The sequence below is a fragment of the Haliotis cracherodii genome, unplaced genomic scaffold (assembly GCF_022045235.1).
Source record: "Haliotis cracherodii isolate W230 unplaced genomic scaffold, xgHalCrac1.p SCAF_4, whole genome shotgun sequence".
NCBI lineage: Eukaryota > Metazoa > Mollusca > Gastropoda > Lepetellida > Haliotidae > Haliotis > Haliotis cracherodii.
Window position 1 is genome coordinate 4362571 of NW_027266297.1, and position 20482 is coordinate 4383052.

The following is a 20482-nucleotide window of genomic DNA, read 5'->3' on the forward strand; positions in this document are numbered from 1 at the left end:
CGTTTAAAGCTATGACATGCCTTTAGGCTTTAGTCACACAGTAAGCAGACAGATATTATTTAACGGAAAATATTGTTCAAAGCGGCGTTGAGAACACTCACCTACCCATCATGTTCCGAAAGCATAATTACTACAGAATGGCCGTAAATTATAACTCTGTGGCACAATTTCAGGGTGTTTTGAGAGAGTGAGTACGGTTTTACATCACAAATTGTACCCCGGCAGTTTATGAGAGTGTATTTATTTATTTATTTATTTATTTGTTTGTTTGTTTGTTTCATTATTTCAAAACATAACACTTCCTTTCTCTAACCGGAGGAGCCGAACGCTTTTTCTCAAGACATCCAGCTAATCCAGCGAAAAAGCGTACTGGTCAATAAATTATTAATGCTTCAAGCATTGTCCGAAACAATGTGATATAAATACGTCCCAGGTCTTCCAGAATATAAAATGGTAGGGCCTCAATATTATTGACGTGACCAGTCACAACAACAACACAGAGACTGGTACACACGCACCGCGACTTTAAGGGCGCACAAATTATGTCCGGCAGTAACTAACGGCCATCAGCTCTACCCTTTAACTGCTAATTATTGACAAGGCCTCGCGATGTATGACTGTCAGTCAACCCGTCACAGTTCCAAGTTTACTGTCCGTAAAACAACTAAACTGATTGATATGTTGATGAAATACAATTGTAATTGATCATTGCTGTGGATGGCAACAGTTTCGATGTGCACCATCAAGAACCAAGAGGTACATTGACGGGTTAATCCACTTTGATGTTGCCGAAGTACTCTTTTATCTCTGTATCACATTCTAAAGAGGAAAAGGCGGAAACAACTTCTGTTTTAGAAACAGTTTCCCGCTAAGCGTGCGTGACAGACAGTTGTCAATAAAAGACGTTAAGCGAACTTTTACCGCAATACACAAATGTTGATTGCCCAACGTTGGTTCAATATGGTGGCACTTCCGGTACGACTCTATGGCGTGTATGGAATATACCGTTAGCACGAAAGTGACTGTCGTTTCTGCTGTGGTTTACGTAAAACGAATTCACTTACCTTCGATGAGTTGCGGGATGACCACACCCTGGACATAGCAAAAAGGGCAGAATTCCGTTTTCGGAAATAGCGCTAGAGCCATGGCAGACCTAATCAACTTGTACATTATGCGGTGTCGTGATATACGACATTAACCGCTGCTGATGTTGACGATAACGATTTAGAAGTATTGTTACTTTTATGTGGGCAATTAATCGTATTTACGAGATGCATAGGCACAGGGTAACGTGGTCTCACTCTCACTGAGACGGTACACCAAGTCGCGGAATTGGCTTGTTCTGAAATCTGTCTGGATTGCGTCAATGGCAAGTGGTAAGTGTTGTTTTCTTGATACAAATTACATCATTTGCCTTCACCATTCCATGTCTTTTTAAACATTCACACTCTCCTTTTTTATGTAAAACTTTCCTAATTGATCCACACTTGACGGTTTTCATTTTGAAACCGAAACCATTTTTTTACAAGTAAATCTTTTTCAGGAATATACTTTTGTGTCGAAACAATAACTTTCATTTATCATTTAGTTAAAGTTCACATCAATTTAAAATATCCAATCTATCGCTATTCGTAGTGTATTAAGCAAGTTATATCTCCACTTCGTGGGTATTTGGACACTGTTACATGTATATACATGTAGATATATAAACAGAAAGTATATACATAAAAAATATTCTTCACGCTGTTCATCACATTAAGTTCTGTGAAATTGCGCCCTCTGTGTTCCTTGTTCTTGTTGTAGAATATACATTGATGTGATGGATTTAATATCGCCTATTAAATACTTCGCCATTGAATAACAATTTCTCGTTTGTTTAATTTGTAGCCACCATCAAATATGGGTGTCTTTTATTTCTGCTCAGCATATCTGTTTCCATATGTTTGTTTATGATTTGTTTCGTTGTCGAGTTGTTACGTTGGCAGGTGCAACCCGCGAAGATCCGGGTTAGGGTGGGTCTTCAGCAACCCATGATTGTCGTAAAGGCGACCGTGGTTGTCGTAAGAGGCGACTAACGGGGTTGGGTGGTCAGGCTCGCTGACTTGGTTGATGCATGTCATCATATCCCAATTGATCGAAGATCATGCCATCAATCACTGGATTGCCTGGTCCAGAACCGTTCATTTACAGACCGCCGTCATATACCTGGAATATTGCTGAGTGCGGCGTTAAACAACAAGCAAACGTGCATGTGCGATGTACTGCACGTACACTCTTCCAGACACATAACGACATGTGGAATCAGTCTGGTAATTAACTTGAAAAGATAATAACACAAACTTAGGTGGGGATAGGTCTGAACCTTTTGTGATTTTCCGACAAATGTGAACCCCCAATGTGTTCTATGGCACAGATACGGTCAGATGGAGGGGTCGGTTTCTTAACGTTTGGATCGTCTTCGGCCTCAGTGTGATGTCATTCGGTGTCGTTCCTGAAACCGTGATTGGTAAGTATAGGTTAAGACATCTTGAACGCTTACCCTGCCTGAAGCCCAGTTGCCTTGGCGCCGCTTTTCGCTATCAGGGGTTGTTACTTGGGTGTATCAGAAACCTGTTACCGTGGGTTCGAAACCCTGATACACAGTGTTCATGCTTCTTGGTTTGTCAGCGCCATATTCGTGATCGTGGGTTTCACTTGGGATCTACTCCTGCATCAAGCGGACTCTCCGTGATATAACCGAACTACTGGTCAAAGCTGTTCGAGAACACGACAGGGAGAATAAACCATGAAGGGGGCAACCTCAAGTGGTTTGTTCACCCTGTAGTGTTTTATTGTACGATAAACCACGACCACGAGTCGTTTATTACTTATAGGAGACATCAATATCATGTACAGCCTCTTTAAAGATGTTAATTTAAGAATTGAACGTCAGTTTGGATGGGTTCATTGAAGTGTGAACGATTTAAAAGCGATTTAAAAACCTCCTAGCTTCTTATAATTTCATACTTTGTAGTTCACTGGTCTCGCCGAATAATATCGTAACAATGTTTGCTTAAATTTGAAGTCCTCTGGTTTCGTGAACACATGCAATAATGTTATTTTGTCGGTATTTGCCGGCTCTCGGTCACATACGTTTCCCCACTCATACTCAGTTACGCAAAGAAAAATAGTTCTTTGAATATATACAACATCATCTAGAAATATATCAACATAATTTCTTTCTCTGAACAAATTTACAAACAATATTTGGGATAAATCAAATCTTAAAAATAGGTTACAGGAAGGTGAACAAAAATATAAACATGACCTCGATGCACCGAGGCGAGTTCAACCTTCAAGCGCGGATTTATTTATGACGTCACATAAGTTTGTAAAGAGGTGCATTTCGAGTCGAACGGGAGCATGAGGATGAAATTTATACTGTTGTTGAAAATGACGTTTATGGAGCAGTTATGGAAAACACCCCGACGCGTGAACCCTCTCATGGCACTAGTAAATTGGGAATATCACCGATTTATGATTGTGTTGCTTGTGTTTGGATAATCGCAAACCAATTCGGACGATGCGGAATGGACTGGTGGGGATTGAACCGAGTGCTCTGAAACGTGTGTATTTTGTGTTAATTTTCAACGTCAGGGTGTGTTATATTTGGAGTTTGGGATTTGTCGCGCGTGCTGTAATACTTTGCTTAGCTGGTGTTTCTTGTCACCTGAGATGGACCTACTGTATGACCTGATAGATCTACTAGCCTCATTTCTGTGCCCCGTCACTCATGTGCCGCCGCTTCTGGGCCCCGTTCCACAAAGCGATCATAGTGCTAAGTCAGTCGTAATGCCCATGCTTTAACATAGACGTACGGCAGTCGTAGCGCTAATTAAGATCGCTTTGAGGAACGGGACCCTGGGCCTTTGTATGCACGGAGAAGGTCGGCCAACTCAGAAACCGGAACAGTAGATTTCTAGTCTCCGATAACCAATCGGTAAAACAGGTAGGCCAGTTTTTTGTTTTTTTTAAAAAAAATAATTAAGTTTCATTCTTTACCTTTTCAATTATTTATGGTTTCTCAAAATCTTAGATTTCTTTCCCGATACGATAGTAAATCGGGTTTTAGTTTGGGATTGATCAGGAGCAGTCGCGTTTGCTCTGTGTCAGCGGACTCATCGGAGCAGGGTACGACATTGTTTTCATTGGTGCGAGATTCCTGTCATTTCCGAAAACAAGGCATCAAAGTCAAAATCGCACACTAAATCAATTTCGTCCACGTCAGTAGTTTTACAGAAATAATTTTCTTCACTGGCGTTATTAGTTTTGAAAGATAGCCATTCCATATATCCAAATCACCGCAAGGACAATCCATTTTGTTTCAAGTAGCAGCTAGACGACATCAATCACCAGAACCAACGCATTTATATTATTTATTTATAAGTCCGCTGAAATGTTACAAAACCAGGCAAAAATACTAAATTAATTATATTGCTGATAAATGCAGGTATTAAAAAGAAAATAGAAAAACGAGTTGATCGTAAACACTGATCGAGAATTCGGGGAAACCCCTGAAAGTAGTTCCGGCAAAAGTTCACACAATAAATTTCAAAATTTTTCACATCGTGTGAACTTTTTCTGTCCGTTCACAGGTGTGTGAACTCCAAATATCAGATCACGTGACTACCCCTTCAGCCAATCAGCATGAAAGAAACAGTGTAAACTTCAAAGTATGAAATTATTGGAGCATGAACCTTCATAGAGTGAGGGCCAAACTGTATGAACGTCGGAGCTGATAATTTTTTTATCACAATTTCTTACCTCAAAGAATGTATGCCTAGATCTAAACACAATTTTATTTAGTACGCGTGACTTCATGTTTACACTGACATCCATACAACAACCAGCTATATGGCGGAGTAAAATAGTTCCTCAAAAAGAGAGGTGACATGGGCGTATGGATGCAAAACTTGCTCTTCAGAAACATCAGCACATGTGTTAAATTCATATCCTCATTAGATGAGAAAGTTCTGCAAAGAACTACCTCATTAAGTCAGTCACAATGACAGCGCGTCGTAATACATTTACATCAAGTACAAGACGTCAAAATGGTCGACACGATAAACGTGACGGGAGAGATTTCCGAAGTTCTTAATGAACATGTGGTGGTTACATGTGTTAGTCATCATTGATCAACTGGCGGATCATTGAACGGTGAATAAAGACGCGTCAAACAGACACTCTTTGTTCTTTGCGATTTATCGCGTAGCTATCTTATATAAGCTGACGATCATAAAAGAAGTTTACGTTCATGGAAGGTCAGTTTGGTGATAGTAGTGTTCGACAGAACGTTTCAATTAAAAATCGTCGCAAGTTGCTTCGTTTTGGCAATACTGCACGTGTAAGATGACGTTGCGAGGATAACTTGCAATGAACGTGAACCATAATATCTATGTAAAGGTATAAAAACCGTGGCATGGCAAATGAACGTCATCAGTCAACAACAAAGTACCCGAGAGGGGGTGAAACGGGTTAACCGTCACGTCCAGGATTATTGCCCCTATATAGCGACGTGCATGCATGTATGTGTATGGCTGCTTGTACTAGTCCGGACTGATGCCGATTTATAGTGCCAGCCCACTTAGATACCATGCCGAAGTTTAACATGAATACCCCACTCAGACACAGTATACTGACTCCGAGCCGACCAGTCCTTGTTTTAGCCCCTTAATGCCGAGCGCCAGACAGGGTAACAACAAAAACCATCTTTTTGTACGACGCGGCCGGGGATCGAACCCCAGACGTTACGCACTCTGGGTGGACGCTCTACTACTTGACCTTAGAGGAGGTAAAATACCCGAGAACATCGCAAGGCTAACTGCAGAACAACGAGCGAGAGCAATTAGTTTTGGGCAGTATGGGACAATTTACGCACCAGTCGCAAGAACCACGACGATCACCAAGTTGTCACAGCGTTATAGGAGGACTGACAAAGGTGCTGCGACGTGGAAGAACCGGCGTCACATCCGCCATTGATGACCACTATATCCGCACCTAGCAACTACGTTACAAATTCCTCACTGCGACCGACTGCGCATGGGCAGGTCATCAGTCTCCACACTCTACGTCTCCGACTTCAAGCAATGCAGCGGAATGACAATGACGATGTAGTATCGGCTTCAGCGTTTACAATGTCGTAACTGGCAACGTGTGTCATTTTCTGATGAGAGCAGGTTCCAGCTGCACGGAAAACACGGACCGACCGACGTGTGAAAGTAAGAACGGCTCTCCTTAATACATTCAGGATGCTGTACCGTTTAGGTCAGTCGACAAAGGACAGAGGACAAACTGGTTGTCATCGATGGAACCCTTATTGCCCAGTGTTACACTGACCTCGTGTTACATTGACCTCGTGTTACGTCCCGTGGTGTTACCGTCCGCCAACCCACGGTCTTGTTTCAACAGGGCAACACATGACCTCACAGCTCGTGTTGTACAACAGTGTCTGGCCACGACCAACGTCAGTGTTCTGCCATGGCCAGCCCTTTCACCTGACATGTCACCAATCGAACATCTTTGTGATCATCTTCACCAGAGCGTCCGTTGCCGTCCCACTCCTCCAAAGAACAGAAATCAGGTGGTACAAGCATTGAGAGAGGAATGGAGGGAAATTCCTGATGACGCCTAACTGAACTGAACGTGTACACGTCTGTATGTTTGTACGTTGAGGCCATACACATTATTGACGCATTGACATTCATTTAGTGACGGCAATGATCATGTTAACTCACATAACGTCCTGAGTCTAATCTGTGAAATCGCCCATTTAACCCTAGTGCTGTGTGGGATCTGTGATTGTCAATATTTATTGTTTTTATATCGTATATTTAAGAAATACACGACGAGTGGGAGTTGTTTATCGTAGGGTGATTAAACCATGAGAGGCGTAGCCACGAGTGGTGTATTCTCCCTGCATTAATTCATTGTTCGATAAACAACGACCACGAGTCGTTTATTTCTAATAAGAGATATCAACATTATGTAACAGCCTCTTAAAAAAGCTTTAAAAATATTTACCCAGATTTTATCAATGATGACTCTCTGAATAGAATCCGACCTTGGCAATGTCGGACAAGTCCACTTTATGGACAGGTGGGTTAAGTTTGGTATTTCCCGCATATTCTCCCAATCCTCACGTCGATTATCTGTACCTTATTTCCATATACCGATTGTCATATCTCTCCCACTATTGGGTGCGATCGGTCAGCCACTGCTTTTATCTGCGTAACCCAGCTACATCTTTGGAGACATATTCACATGATACATCCCTGTAACAAATAACGTCATTTCCACCTGTTTCCTAAACGGAAAGAATACCTTCGAGGAAATCTCTCTGACGACAACGATGACCTCAAAGCTGCCGTGAATTTCACTATCGAAATGAGGAGTGTATTGAAAAACAGGGAGATTATGTTGAATAATAAAATTTAAAAAATTGTTGGCTTTGTTTCTTAGGCTTAGAACGTTTTGACCAGCCCTCGTATATACACATCATTAAAACTACGATCAAGATTGAGTAATAAATTTCTCTTGATCATTTCTGATCGCCTCTGTGATCTCGTGCTAGAGTGTCCCGGAAGTCGGGGTTCTCGATCCCCAGCCACGTCTTACCAAAAGACGTTGAAATATGGTACTTGTTGTTACCCTGCCTGGCGCTTGGCATTAAGGGGCTTAAACAAGGACTGGTCGGCATTAGTCCGGACTAGTACAAGCAGCCACACACACACACACACACACGTGCATGCACGTCGCTATATAAGTGCAATAATCTTGAACGAGAAGTTAAACCCCATTTCACCTCACCTCATCTTTATCACTTCTTTATGGCAGCCGTAGCCTCATGTTTAAATCGTTCGCTCGTCACGCCGAAGTCACAGGTTCGATTCCCGACATGGGTGCAATGTGTGCTGTATTATGTCCAAAAGCATCGTAAAATTAGCTTTCACCATGATTTTATTTTGATAATACTTGATTCTGATCCATCTGGTCTATCCCAATCACAATAACCACCCTTGATTGAAACAGTTGATTTGACGACCACATTCACGTAAACAGTCGCCAGAAATCTATGACCGTGAGTTCGAATCCCGGTTCGCCCCGACTATGTTTCTGACTACCCGTTCTCGCGGGTTTCACCAAAGTGATAAACGTCTGAGACCTGCATCACCTCGGGCTTATTCTCCCACTTCAAACTGACACGCCGTGATATAACTGCAATAATGTTAAACCCACACTCACTTGCTCTATATGGACGGTGTTATATTGCCAGATTCAAGTACGGGCAATTGGACACAAAACCCAGATATTAGTTCCGATGTTACGGATGCCAACATGACGTTGATGCCGACGGGTGATGACGTTACCGACAACAACGTCACTGCAGATGATCAGACAACAGGCATCAACATCAAAGCAAGCGACTACGTCGACACAACTCCCGCAGCTTCGGTGGCGGACACGGCCTCGTGAGTATACAAACGTAATATATGCTGACTTGGTTGATACATGTCATTGTATCCCAACTGAGTGGAACGATGCTCATGATGTCAATCAGTGGATTGTCTGGTCCAGACTCAATTTTTTACAGACCGCTGTCCTACAGCTGCAATATTGCAAATTACCTTTCACGAGCGAGAGCTAGTCTGTGCTAAGGGACAGTCGCGATAGATGTGGTGACGTCACTTCCGAAAGGACGCTGTGGTTTCAAATAGTACCAGGCCATTTGTCCTAAAAGAACGGAACTATAGTAACCTGGATTATTGAGGATGTTTTTGGACCACTATATCAGATTGATTTAAGATTGGAGCAAAACTTTTCGAAATTGTTATGGAAGCTGGACGCCCCTATTTGAAGTAAGCCGAGGGGCAAAAGAAAGTATGGCGAGTTTGCTTTTCCTGTTATTGAAAATTGAAAGAACTGTTGTTAAATATGATTATGTCTGTAAATCATCATTCCTGCAACAGTTTGTAAACTGTACTCTGTGACTGGTTAATTATATATTAACATAAACTGGCTCAATTAAGACTGGTGTAAAAAATGATTTCGAAACCACATGACGCCTACTATGTTTGAAATGTTGTCAACCGAAAAGAGCAAATGTATTGATTTTCCAAAATACCCATCAGCATTTGTTTTGTTTCTTAAGTTTTGAAGTTTTTAAATGTAATTATATTTTCAAAAAAAATAAAAATGAGTCTGACTTAGCGCCAATACAGTTCATTTTTCAATATAACATCGCTAACTTAGATATTTTCAATTGAAATTCAAACATGTGATAACTTTGAGGGTCTAGTGAAAGTTTTGAAACTTGATGTAATTTTACCCATTGTCGTGATCCTTATTCAAATATTTGGCTGTGGTTTTATGTCTATTTGTATTTGTTAATGTTGACATTATAGGTACACCAATGTTGACGGGATATGTAATGACGTCACAACAGTGATGACGTCACAATAACTCTTTCTTGACGTCATGTTGACATTAATTATTATTTTTAATATTATCATCATTATTTTACAATGACCTCGTACGTCCACAAGCAGCAACGACACCGATGGCTTAGATGCCCTGTGTAGTATCTTGGACGAGTTCCCTTCGCCTAACTTCTGGTACAAGTACACACGGGACCAGGCCACGGAGGCACTGTGCAAGTGCGCCGGCATGTGTGTGGCTGCCTCAACCCAGAGTCCCGAGGAGGTGGCGGCCCAGATGTGGGAGTTGTCCAACGTCCTCTCGGACACAAACTGGCCAAGGTTCCTCGCCGTCACCATCGCCTTCTCCGTCATCTTTCTCACCGGATTCATAGGTATGAGCGGACATATGTATAATCTGTCACAGACCATCTTCCACTGTTTCCACTGGACTTTTGTAGTCAGTTAACACTCCCTTACCTCGGGACTACAGCGATTTATGGGGTAGTTGTTAATAAGACGCTGTCTTATTTTCTTTTTGGATGTTGTTTGTTTTCATTGTTTATGAAGACGACCAAAGCATCCATCAATATGAGCAGACACTAGGCATGTGACGAGCGCTGGACAGGGTGGAGCCGGGATGGCTTTAACAGAGCTCACCATATACATATACCTACCATATACCCGACCATCAGGGTGGAGCCTCTCACACAACTCACTACCTTATACCCGACCATCAGGGTGGAGCCTCTCACATAACTCACTACCTTATACACGACCATCAGGGGGGAGCCTCTCACACAATTCACTACCTTATACCCGACCATCAGGGTGGAGCCTCTCACACAACTCACTACCTTATACACGACCATCAGGGGGGAGCCTAACACACAACTCACTACCTTATACACGACCATCAGGGGGGAGCCTCTCACACAACTCACTACCTTATACACGGCCATCAGGGTGGACCCTAACACACAACTCACTACCTTATACACGACCATCAGGATGGACCCTAACACACAACTCACTACCTTATACACGACCATCAGGATGGACCCTAACACACAACTCACTACCTTATACACGACCATCAGGGTGGAGCCTGACACACAATTCACTACCTTATACACGACCATCAGAGTGAAGACTCTCACACAACTCACTACCTTATACACGACCATGAGGGGGGAGCCTAACACACCGCGCAGTAACATATACACGACCATCAGGGTGGAGCCTCTCACACAACTCACTACCTTATACACGACCATCAGGATGGAGTCTAACACACCACGCACTAACATATACACGACCATCAGGGTGGGGTCTAACACGGCGGCGCTAGCTGCAACATACAAGACGATTTTAAGGACCATTCAGATCTCATTCACTTTGGCCTTTACATGAAGTAATCATTCCTGAAATAACATTCAAAGTGTTGTCAAACCTACACACTCGCTGCAGGCAACGCGATGACGATAGCATGCCTGACGTGCTGGTTGAAGGTGAAGTCGTCCACGTTCCTGTTCATCCTCAGCCTGGCTTGTTCGGATATCCTTCTCCTCGTGGTCTGTCTTCCCATGAAGGTACTTTCCCTGTCCTCCCATAAGGGTACGTTCACTGACTTCCCATGACGGTCATTCCCTGTCTTCCCATGAAGGTACGTTCACTGTCTTCCCATGAAGGTACGTTCACTGTCTTCCCATGAAGGTACGTTCACTGTCTTCCCATGAAGGTACATTAACTGTCGTCCCATGAAGGTACGTTCACTTTCTTCCCATGAAGGTACGTTCACTGTCTTCCCATGAAGGTACGTTCACTGTCTTCCCATGAAGGTACGTTCACTGTCTTCCCATGCAGGTACATTCACTGTATTCCCATGAAGGTACGTCCACTGTCTTCCCATGAAGGTACGTTCACTGTCTTCCCATGAAGGTACATCCACTGTCTTCCCATGAAGGTACGTTCACTGTCTTCATATGAAGGTACGTTCACTGTCTTCCCATGAAGGTACGTTCCCTGTCTTCCCATGGAGGTACGTTCACTGTCTTACAATGAAGGTACGTTCACTGTCTTACCATGAAGGTACATTCACTCTTTTTCATGGGTTTTACTTGATACATGTGTGTTTTCATGGGTCGTACTTGCTAAATGTGTGTAGTCATATTCTTTACATGTGTGTAGTCAGGAGTCATACGCCCTCCATGTGTGTAGTCAGGAGTCATACGCCCTCCATGTGTGTAGTCAGGAGTCATACGCCCTCCATGTGTGTAGTCAGGAGTCATACGCCCTACATGTGTGTAGTCAGGAGTTATACGCCCTACATGTGTGTAGTCAGGAGTCATACGCCCTCCATGTGTGTAGTCAGGAGTCATACGCCCTCCATGTGTGTAGTCAGGAGTCATACGCCCTCCATGTGTGTAGTCAGGAGTCATACGCCCTACATGTGTGTAGTCAGGAGTCATACGCCCTCCATGTGTGTAGTCAAGAGTCATTCGCCCTCCATGTGTGTAGTCAGGAGTTATACGCCCTACATGTGTGTAGTCAGGAGTCATACGCCCTCCATGTGTGTAGTCAGGAGTCATTCGCCCTCCATGTGTGTAGTCAGGAGTCGTACGCCCTACATGTGTGTAGTCAGGAGTCATTCGCCCTACATGTGTGTAGCCAGGAGTTATACGCCCTACATGTGCATCATCCAGTACTCATGGTTTAGAATCCCACAGCCGTCTTGATTATGATTCTAGATTTGTCAGCACCATGCCTATGCTTAAAATAAACATCTGAAACCTGCATCCGATATCAAGCTGACGCGCCATGATACAAATGGAATATTGTTCAAAGCAGCGTGAAGCCTAGCTCACTCACTCACTCTAACACGTTGTCCTGCATTCTCCAGGCCCTAGAACTGTTCTATCTGAATGACCTACTGAGCGGCGTCGCGTGCATTATGACGTACTTCATCCGGGACTTCAGCCTCGCCTGCTCCGTCCTAACCCTCACCATCATCAGCTTTGAGAGGTGAATATTCTTTCGTCTTTTCATGGCGTCCTGTAAATAATCCAAACTAGTGGTTAATATTATGAGCAAGCCCCGGGGTACAACTACATGCAATCATGCAGCAATTCCCATAGCACGACGCCCCACACAAAATCAAAACTGAGTAAGAAAACCAATGGTTGATATTATGAACAACGGCCCACGTCGTCTGAATACAACGACGTGACACAACCAGGTCACCGAGGCAGAGCACCCGATCGTCAGTTCAGAATCCCAAGGACCCGTTGATACCAGCGTCACCAGGGGATACGACATGCTTGAGGGGCAGTAAGATAGCCCTGTGGTTTAAGCCATGTCTACACACGCCATGAGTTTAAATCCTCTCTAGAGTACAACGTGTGCGGCCCATTCTGGGTGTTACTGATTATGCAGACGTTTTAACGTCGACCCAACCAGCACGTTCCCCGTGGTAATCCGGGTTAGATCAATGTCTCAGTTTGAAGTAAAAGATGACCTAATTGGATCGAGAGGTCGGTGACTTGGCTGATTGCTTGTCGTTGTATCTCGATGGTTGCTCATGTTTTCAGTCACTGGTTTTCAGTCACTGGTTTGCCTGGTCCAGGCTCGATTATATTCAGGTCGCCGTGATATCACTTGATTATTGTTGTTATAATCGATCAGTACGCACTCAAACTGCACGTAAATGCCTCTAACCAATCTCTAAACTTCATATTTAATAATATGAAACTTCTTATCATATCCACGTCCATTTGGACGTGATTCACGTGTCAGTCATACATCGAGTTTGTACTGAAGACATCAAGGTTCCTTGAATGCATTCTTGTTACAGATTCTACGCAATATGCTATCCCCTCAAGGCCCAGTTCCGGTGCAGCACGCGCCGCGCACGAATACTCATTGTGATCACGTGGTTGTTGTCCGGGTTACTTTGCTTCCCTACAGTGTTTATCAGGGTGTGTAAGTCCAAGTATAGCGTCTCGTTTAGTGTTTAATCCAAATAAAGCCTTTTTAGAGAAGTGACATCTGATTGACGCAGGAACCCCACTTCCTTCATTTAGGTCGGTGATCAAAATTCGTGTCAGGGTTAACATGACACGACCTCCTACCGAAGGCATGCATCAGTCTGATCTGATCTGATTTTAATGAGAATTTTATACAATTTGATTTGAAAATAACGGGAATAACCCAGTTATGTCGTGTCGTGTGATAGTCACGTGCACGAAACGTTCAAATATGGATTCCGGCCACAGCTAAACAAAGTCCTATTTCAAGACGAGCCAACGGATCGGACTCCAGCAACATTAACGCTTTGAAAAACAATAATCACCACTCAGTCCTTCTCTTACCCATTACAGAAGAGCTACTACAACTCTCTCACCTACTCGTACATCTGTATTGCCATTTCGGAAAACTACTTGTGGGTACAGCTGTACTCCATCTATATGTTGGTACTGCTCTACCTGGCCCCCCTCGCCGTCATGAGCTACACCTACACCGGCAGCTGCCTTGCGCTCTACCGCAGCGCCGTGTCAGCGAGGAAGATGCAAGGAGATGGAAGGTATTGGACATACATCCAGGCAACCTGGGTGTCAGCGAACGATCCAGGGTAGCCGGATGTGGTTTTGGATTCTTTTCATTCGTTCCCAATCGCGTCTTTCCGTAAGCTAAAACATTCTACACGACTTTTCCCGAAATTACACGATTAGTCACGACTGGGATTCATTTTCTGTTTGTTCATTCGTGACCAACTCGTGGTATTCCGGGACAAGCCAAATGGAGACTCGTGCCTCTTTCGAAGGATTCCAAATATTGGCATAAGAACACGCGAACTACTTGAAACAAGAACGATAACTCTTATTCTACCCTCGCCTTATTGTAATATTAAAATGTAGGTGCTACAACAATTCTCGCTTGTTTCTTTTGTAACAGTATTGAACCTCTCTGATATAAAACTATGATATTTGTATATTTAACATGAAAATACCAAGGTGGTTTTCGATTAAAAATAATTTCCTCAATGAATTTCTTTTCGAGGCATTTAGAAGTAGGGGTACTAAATAAGGATAAGATATATGGATGAATAACCACAAATCAACTGTGATCAAGGCTAATGCACCCCCTGCTTACCATCGACTCGTCAAAGATTCCAGTTAGTCGTAATCCTCTTGTTTATATTGCTGGCTTCACCTTTAAGGACTTTTTACCTCATTTCACCCGCTTTGTCTACATCACAGGCTACTCACTTTATAAACTCTACTCCATACTTGTACACATGCTTCTCACCCGTACCCTGTACTGCACTTGCTTGATGACGGCGTTAGACCCTACACCGGAACGTCGTTCGCAATTGTAATAGAAGTTAAAGGAATGTGTTCATCCATATCTATATCTTATCTTTACTGAATTTATTAAAATTATTCAGTTTAGTATCGAAAATTATATTTTGTTTTTATTGCTGGAAGCCGCAACTTCAAACGTATTTATTTCAACAGTAAGTCTGTCTTTCCATGGACAGTAAACAAATAGTAGACACAGTTTATGCGTGTTCATCACAATAACATTATCTAAGAATGAGTGAGTATGGTTTTACGCCGCTTTTAGCAACATTCCAGCAATATCACGGCGGGGAACACCAGAAATGGGCTTCCCCAATCAATGTGGGGAACCGAACCCGGGTGTTCAGAGTGACGAGCGAACGAACAACCCAGTGATTGATATATTGAGCATCGATCTAAGCATTTGGGATACGATGACATGCATCAACCAAGTCAGCAAGCCTGACCACCCGATCCCGTCGCCTCTTACGACAAGGGTGGGTTGCTGGAGACCTTTTCTAAACCGGATCTTCACGGGCGTGGTCCTTGACTTGGCATTACAGATTAACTATAGTAAGATGAAAGAATCGGCTGGTCCTTAACTATTTTTTACAAGTATATGTGAGGGTAAGAGTTTACTTTTAGAATTTTCGAAATAATTCGTTTGAATCGAGTACATGCGTATTGTGCATATAATTGTCCTTCGTGTATAATTGTAATCTTTGGTGTAGATGATGGTTGGGCATCCTCTTTGGGAACACTCCAATGAATGGAAGTCGCACCTAAGGGGATTTCGTTCCAGGGGTCTTTTGTCTGAGGGGGTTTTGTCCTAAGGGATCCAATGAGGGCTTTTGTCTTTACACCCGCCGGCCAGATCGATGACATTGCGCAGCGCGTCCAGCAGCGGGAACCCGTTTGACGCTGCCGGATGGGGAATCCCCCTACTGGAGAATACGATTTCGCGTGTCGTTTAAATTGTCTTTCTTCCAATTTTCAAATTTAATTTTGGTCAAGTATTAATGATTAAGTACGCCCTAAAGTATAAAACTCTGCAATGTAGCCAAGAAGACCCAATATCACATTCAAGTTAGACGCAAGACAATGTAAACAAACGCACGTGTGCATTTGAATCTCTCATCCACAATACATGATCCTACACGTGGCAACCTCAATTTATGCAACACAATTCTGTTATTCATGTATCTTGCAGTGTACGTCCGACAATGTATATTCACCAATGTCTTAAACACATATTGCCATTATTGATTTAAATTATCGGGATTGTATTGATCAAAGTACCCGAATCCTGCCGCGAATTCTGATTGGCTTGCTACGTTTCAACTTATGACGGGGCGGTCGGGTAGCCTAGTGGTTAAAGCGTTCGCTCGTCACGCCGAAGACCCGGGTTCGAATCCCGACATGGGTACAATGTGTGAAGCCCATTTCTGGTGTCCCCCGCCGTGATATTGCTGGAATATTGCTCAAAGCGGCGTAAAACCGTACTCACTCACTCACTCAACTTATGACCACCATCGAAAGGGGAACGAGCCGTCTAGTAGTTTACGGAAAGAAGCGAGTGGTGACGACTACAGTTTGCTGCATCTAACATGGTTACCTCATTCCCGTAACTTCTAAAATAAAATCCCGGCTTGTCTCGGAACAATTTGAGTGGTCACGAAGGGAATCCTTCACTGTTCTTGCTATCGTAGCATTTAGAAAGTGTTATTTGGTGTCTTGTTCATCCATTGCTACGATATCAATGTTAAATTTGAATAGCTTTTAGCATTTAGTATGTGGAATGACACACGGACTTGGTTTTGACTAGTTGTATATTTATCTAACTATGCCGTATCCATATATCTATCAAGAGAACATTTTTAACATCTCGCAAAATGATTGTGAAATTAGAAGTACATACCTCCAGCAATACCTGCTCAAATGAATCCCGAAATAATTCCTTTCAAAGTTGAAACATGTCACCTATAGCAGCCATATTGGAAATGACACTTTTGTCCATCATGCTGTTGTAAGTGCAGCATACCATTGAGAAATTTGAATCATTTAATGTGCGATATGTATTGACTGTATAAAATTATGAAGTGATTTGTCATAATTTTTGGTCAATTTGAAAGCGTTTTGGTGAGAAGTAAAGATGTAAAAACACGTAAAAATAATTCAAACATATTTGATTAACGTCTTAATTATACAAATAAATGAGCATTTATATACACACACCCACACCCACACACACACACACACCGCCACAGAGGCGGTTGGGTAGTCTAGTGGTTAAAACGTTCACTCGTCACGCCGAAGGCCCAGGTTATTAGAATTTTGCTAAAAGCGCCGTGAAACCATACTCTTTTACACTGATGTATAGGACCAAGTCCGAGGTGACCACCACTGACAAAGTCAGCAGCAAGGATGCGTCGTCAGCGCCCAGTTCAGGGGGAACTGACAAGGCGAAGGGGTCGGACAAATCGGGGGAGGACAAGTCAGAAGGAAATATTCGGGCCCGAATAAAGGTCAGTACACGTGAACAGTAAAACAATGTTAATACGGAAAACGTTAATCAGGAACCCTTGTTTTCCGATTTTTTCTCCTTGGACTCTCCAGGTATACTGGTACCAATGGGTCGTGTTCGTGGTGTGTATTAACCATTACTCATATCACTGTTAGACCAACAGGTGATGGCGATGTTCAATCTGTGTAAGTCATGTGTTGCGGCCATATTTGCAGATGTTTGATCAATGTTGGTAGTGTGATACTTATATCATTGCTGCTAGCAGGTGATGCAGATGTTGGTGGCGATGCTGGTGTTGTTGGCGTGCTGGAACCATTGCTTATACCGTCATTGCCCTACAGGTGATGCTGGTGTTGTTGGCGTGCTGGAACCATTGTTTATACCGTCGTTGTCCTACAGGTAATGTAGATGTTGGTGGCGATGCTGGTGTTGTTGGCGTGCTGGAACCATTGTTTATACCGTCGTTGTCCTACAGGTGATGTAGATGTTGGTGGCGATGCTGGTGTTGTTGGCGTGCTGGAACCATTGCTTTTACCGTCGTTACCCTACAGGTGATGCAGATGCTGGTGTTGTTGGCGTGCTGGAATCATTGCTTATACCGTCGTTGCCCTACAGGTGATGTAGATGTTGGTGGCGATGCTGCTGATGTTGTTGGCGTGCTGGAACCATTGCTTATACCGTCGTTGTCACCCAGGTGATGCACATGTTGATGGCGATGCTGGTGTTGTTGGCGTGCTGGAACCATTGCTTATACCGTCGTTGTCCTACAGGTGATGCAGATGTTGGTGGCGATGCTGGTGGTGTTCGTGGTGAGCTGGGGCCCGATGCTGTTCTACCAGGTCCTCAAGGAGTTCGGCATCAAGCCCAGACAGAACGAGGACATCTATCGCTTGACAGTTCAGTGCCTAGCCTTCTTCAACAGCAGCCTCAACCCTTACTTCTACATGGCCATGTCCTCGTTAGTACCCGGCTTCATCATGCATTCTTCAAATAGACAGAACATGCACCCCACGTGACACGTGACATAGCCTACCCATTGACTGTTTGCATTGGATCACCTTTACGAAACAGCACAGACTGTCCTGTTATTCTAGCATCTGGCGGATTTATAGTTTCAGAACTCTAATACACTCGACGTGTCCACGTGAAATACGTGATGTATAGCTTCTCCCATGAAGGTGCCACACCCAGGGACACGGGCCGGCGTCGGCAAAGGTTCGCGTGTCATGGCGCGCCATGAGCAAATAATGTTCCTTATGAACGTTCCAAGGTCAAAACACGTCGCGCATCTTGTTACCGTGTTCTGCCAAGGATAGGCTAAACCGACACAGCGTCAGAACGTACCAAGTTTGTTGGACTAAAACGGTACCAGTCTACCAGATGTATGTTATGGCACACACAAAGATCTGTACAGAAAACTTAATTTATCATTCTCCATGTGCTTTTGTCCACGAAAAGCATACAATAATATGAGACTGATAACACTTGTTTCATCATTCTCAAATTTAAGCAAGGACTGCATCTCAACATTCGCACCTATATTATTATATTGTTTATTATCCCTACAATATCATATTAACAGTCCGTTTTCAGCAGGATACTTGATAAATGGAGCCGTCTTCGAAAGATCATGATTTCGTTTTGTTTGGTGGCGCTTTCACTATATAAAAGGGAATTCCCTTCTATACCAACCTCCTTAATGCAAGGGTGTAATTTCAATACTCGTGTTTCTTTGATTTCCCATGAGGGCAGACAACTCTTGACATTTCTTTGAGGGGAGATAACTCTTAATAACTCTTTCACAACAACACGACCACTCCATCCATCAAGCTCATCACCACTGGTTCCGTACCCAAGTATATTTAATTATTTTAGCTATAAAGAATAGACAATAATAAAATTCAAGTGCCGACATTGAAATGATTTTTAATGTGTATATCAATCCTGAATGAAATGACACAATGCCATGTGCGAGATACGCTAAAGTGTTACTTTTACACGCGGAAAGCGCACGTTAAATCTCCGGTAAACCAACCAACGTGATTCAGAGGCCATTTGTAATATATATGTTTTTAGACAGTTTCGGCATCAGTTCCGGAAACGACTCGGGAGATGTCTTGGACTGAAGGCGCTGTCTGGTGGCGATACAACTGTGGCAACATCGTCTACCATGTCGACGAGATACCAGAGCAATGTCTACTCCACAGATGCTTCCGGAAAGTCACCTGCATAGCAGCAAGACATGGCCCACGTGGTCTGCACGTGAAGGTATGATGAACAAAAAGCTAATGTTAAAAGGTATAGACTGATATTTGGAGGTGAGGTGTCGCGTTCAAGATTATTGCACTGAAAAAGGCACGCACACGCACGTGTGTCTGCTTGTACTAGTCTGGACTGATGCCGATTTTATAGTTCTAGCCCACCGAAATACCATGCCCCAGTGTAAGATGAATATCCTAACCAGACACAGTGTACTCCGAGACGACCAGTCCTTGTTTTAGCCCCTTAATGCCGAGCGCCAGGCTGTGTAAGAACAAGTACCATCCTTTAGTGTTTCTCGGTATGACGCGGCTGGGGATTGAACCGCCGACCTTCAGATCTCCAGGTGGACCACTGGACCACGGAGGCGATCAGAAATGATAAAGAGAAATTTATTACTCGATCTTGATCGTAGTTTTAATGCTGTGTATATACGAGAGCTGGTCAAAACTTTCTTAGCCTAAGAAACAAAACCAACAATTGTGACGTTTTTTTAATTATATTTTTCAACATAATCTCCCTGCTCCCCAATACACTTCTCATTTCGATAGTGAAGCATTTCAATTCCAGTCAGGAAGGCGTTTTCTGAATCCACCCTGAAAATCCCATTCACGGCAGCTTTGAGGTCATCGTTGTCGTCAAAGAGCTTTCCACTAAGGGGTGACGTCGTCCGAGGCGCCACATTTCGCTGTGCCTGAAACCCGTGCTGTCCAGAGCGTTAACGACAAGTCACGCAGTCACTGATATACCCTGGGTTGGGGCAACGTTGTCCCGGTTGTCCGAGGAACCGTGTAGAGTTGCGTTCCTTAGGTGTGCCAGAATCGGGTGAATTGGCCTGATTTACGAATCATTGTTTGTCAGCTCACTTGGTCTCGAGTTCACCAAAGTGGTCAAACGTCAAAAACGTG

At 43.4% G+C, this 20482-nt stretch overlaps 1 protein-coding gene across 1 annotated transcript; it reads left to right on the forward strand.

Moving 5' to 3' along the window:
* The first annotated feature begins 1366 nt into the window (after nt 1-1366).
* On the forward strand, nt 1367-19548 carry LOC139478397 (QRFP-like peptide receptor). Its single transcript, XM_071260841.1, has 11 exons — nt 1367-1376; nt 2414-2506; nt 8312-8507; nt 9585-9847; nt 10923-11044; nt 12355-12476; nt 13306-13429; nt 13832-14034; nt 17172-17316; nt 18086-18273; nt 19392-19548. The coding sequence occupies exons 1-11, from the start codon at nt 1367-1369 to the stop codon at nt 19546-19548; spliced, it is 1623 nt and encodes a 540-aa protein (XP_071116942.1).
* Nucleotides 19549-20482: the final 934 nt, after the last annotated feature.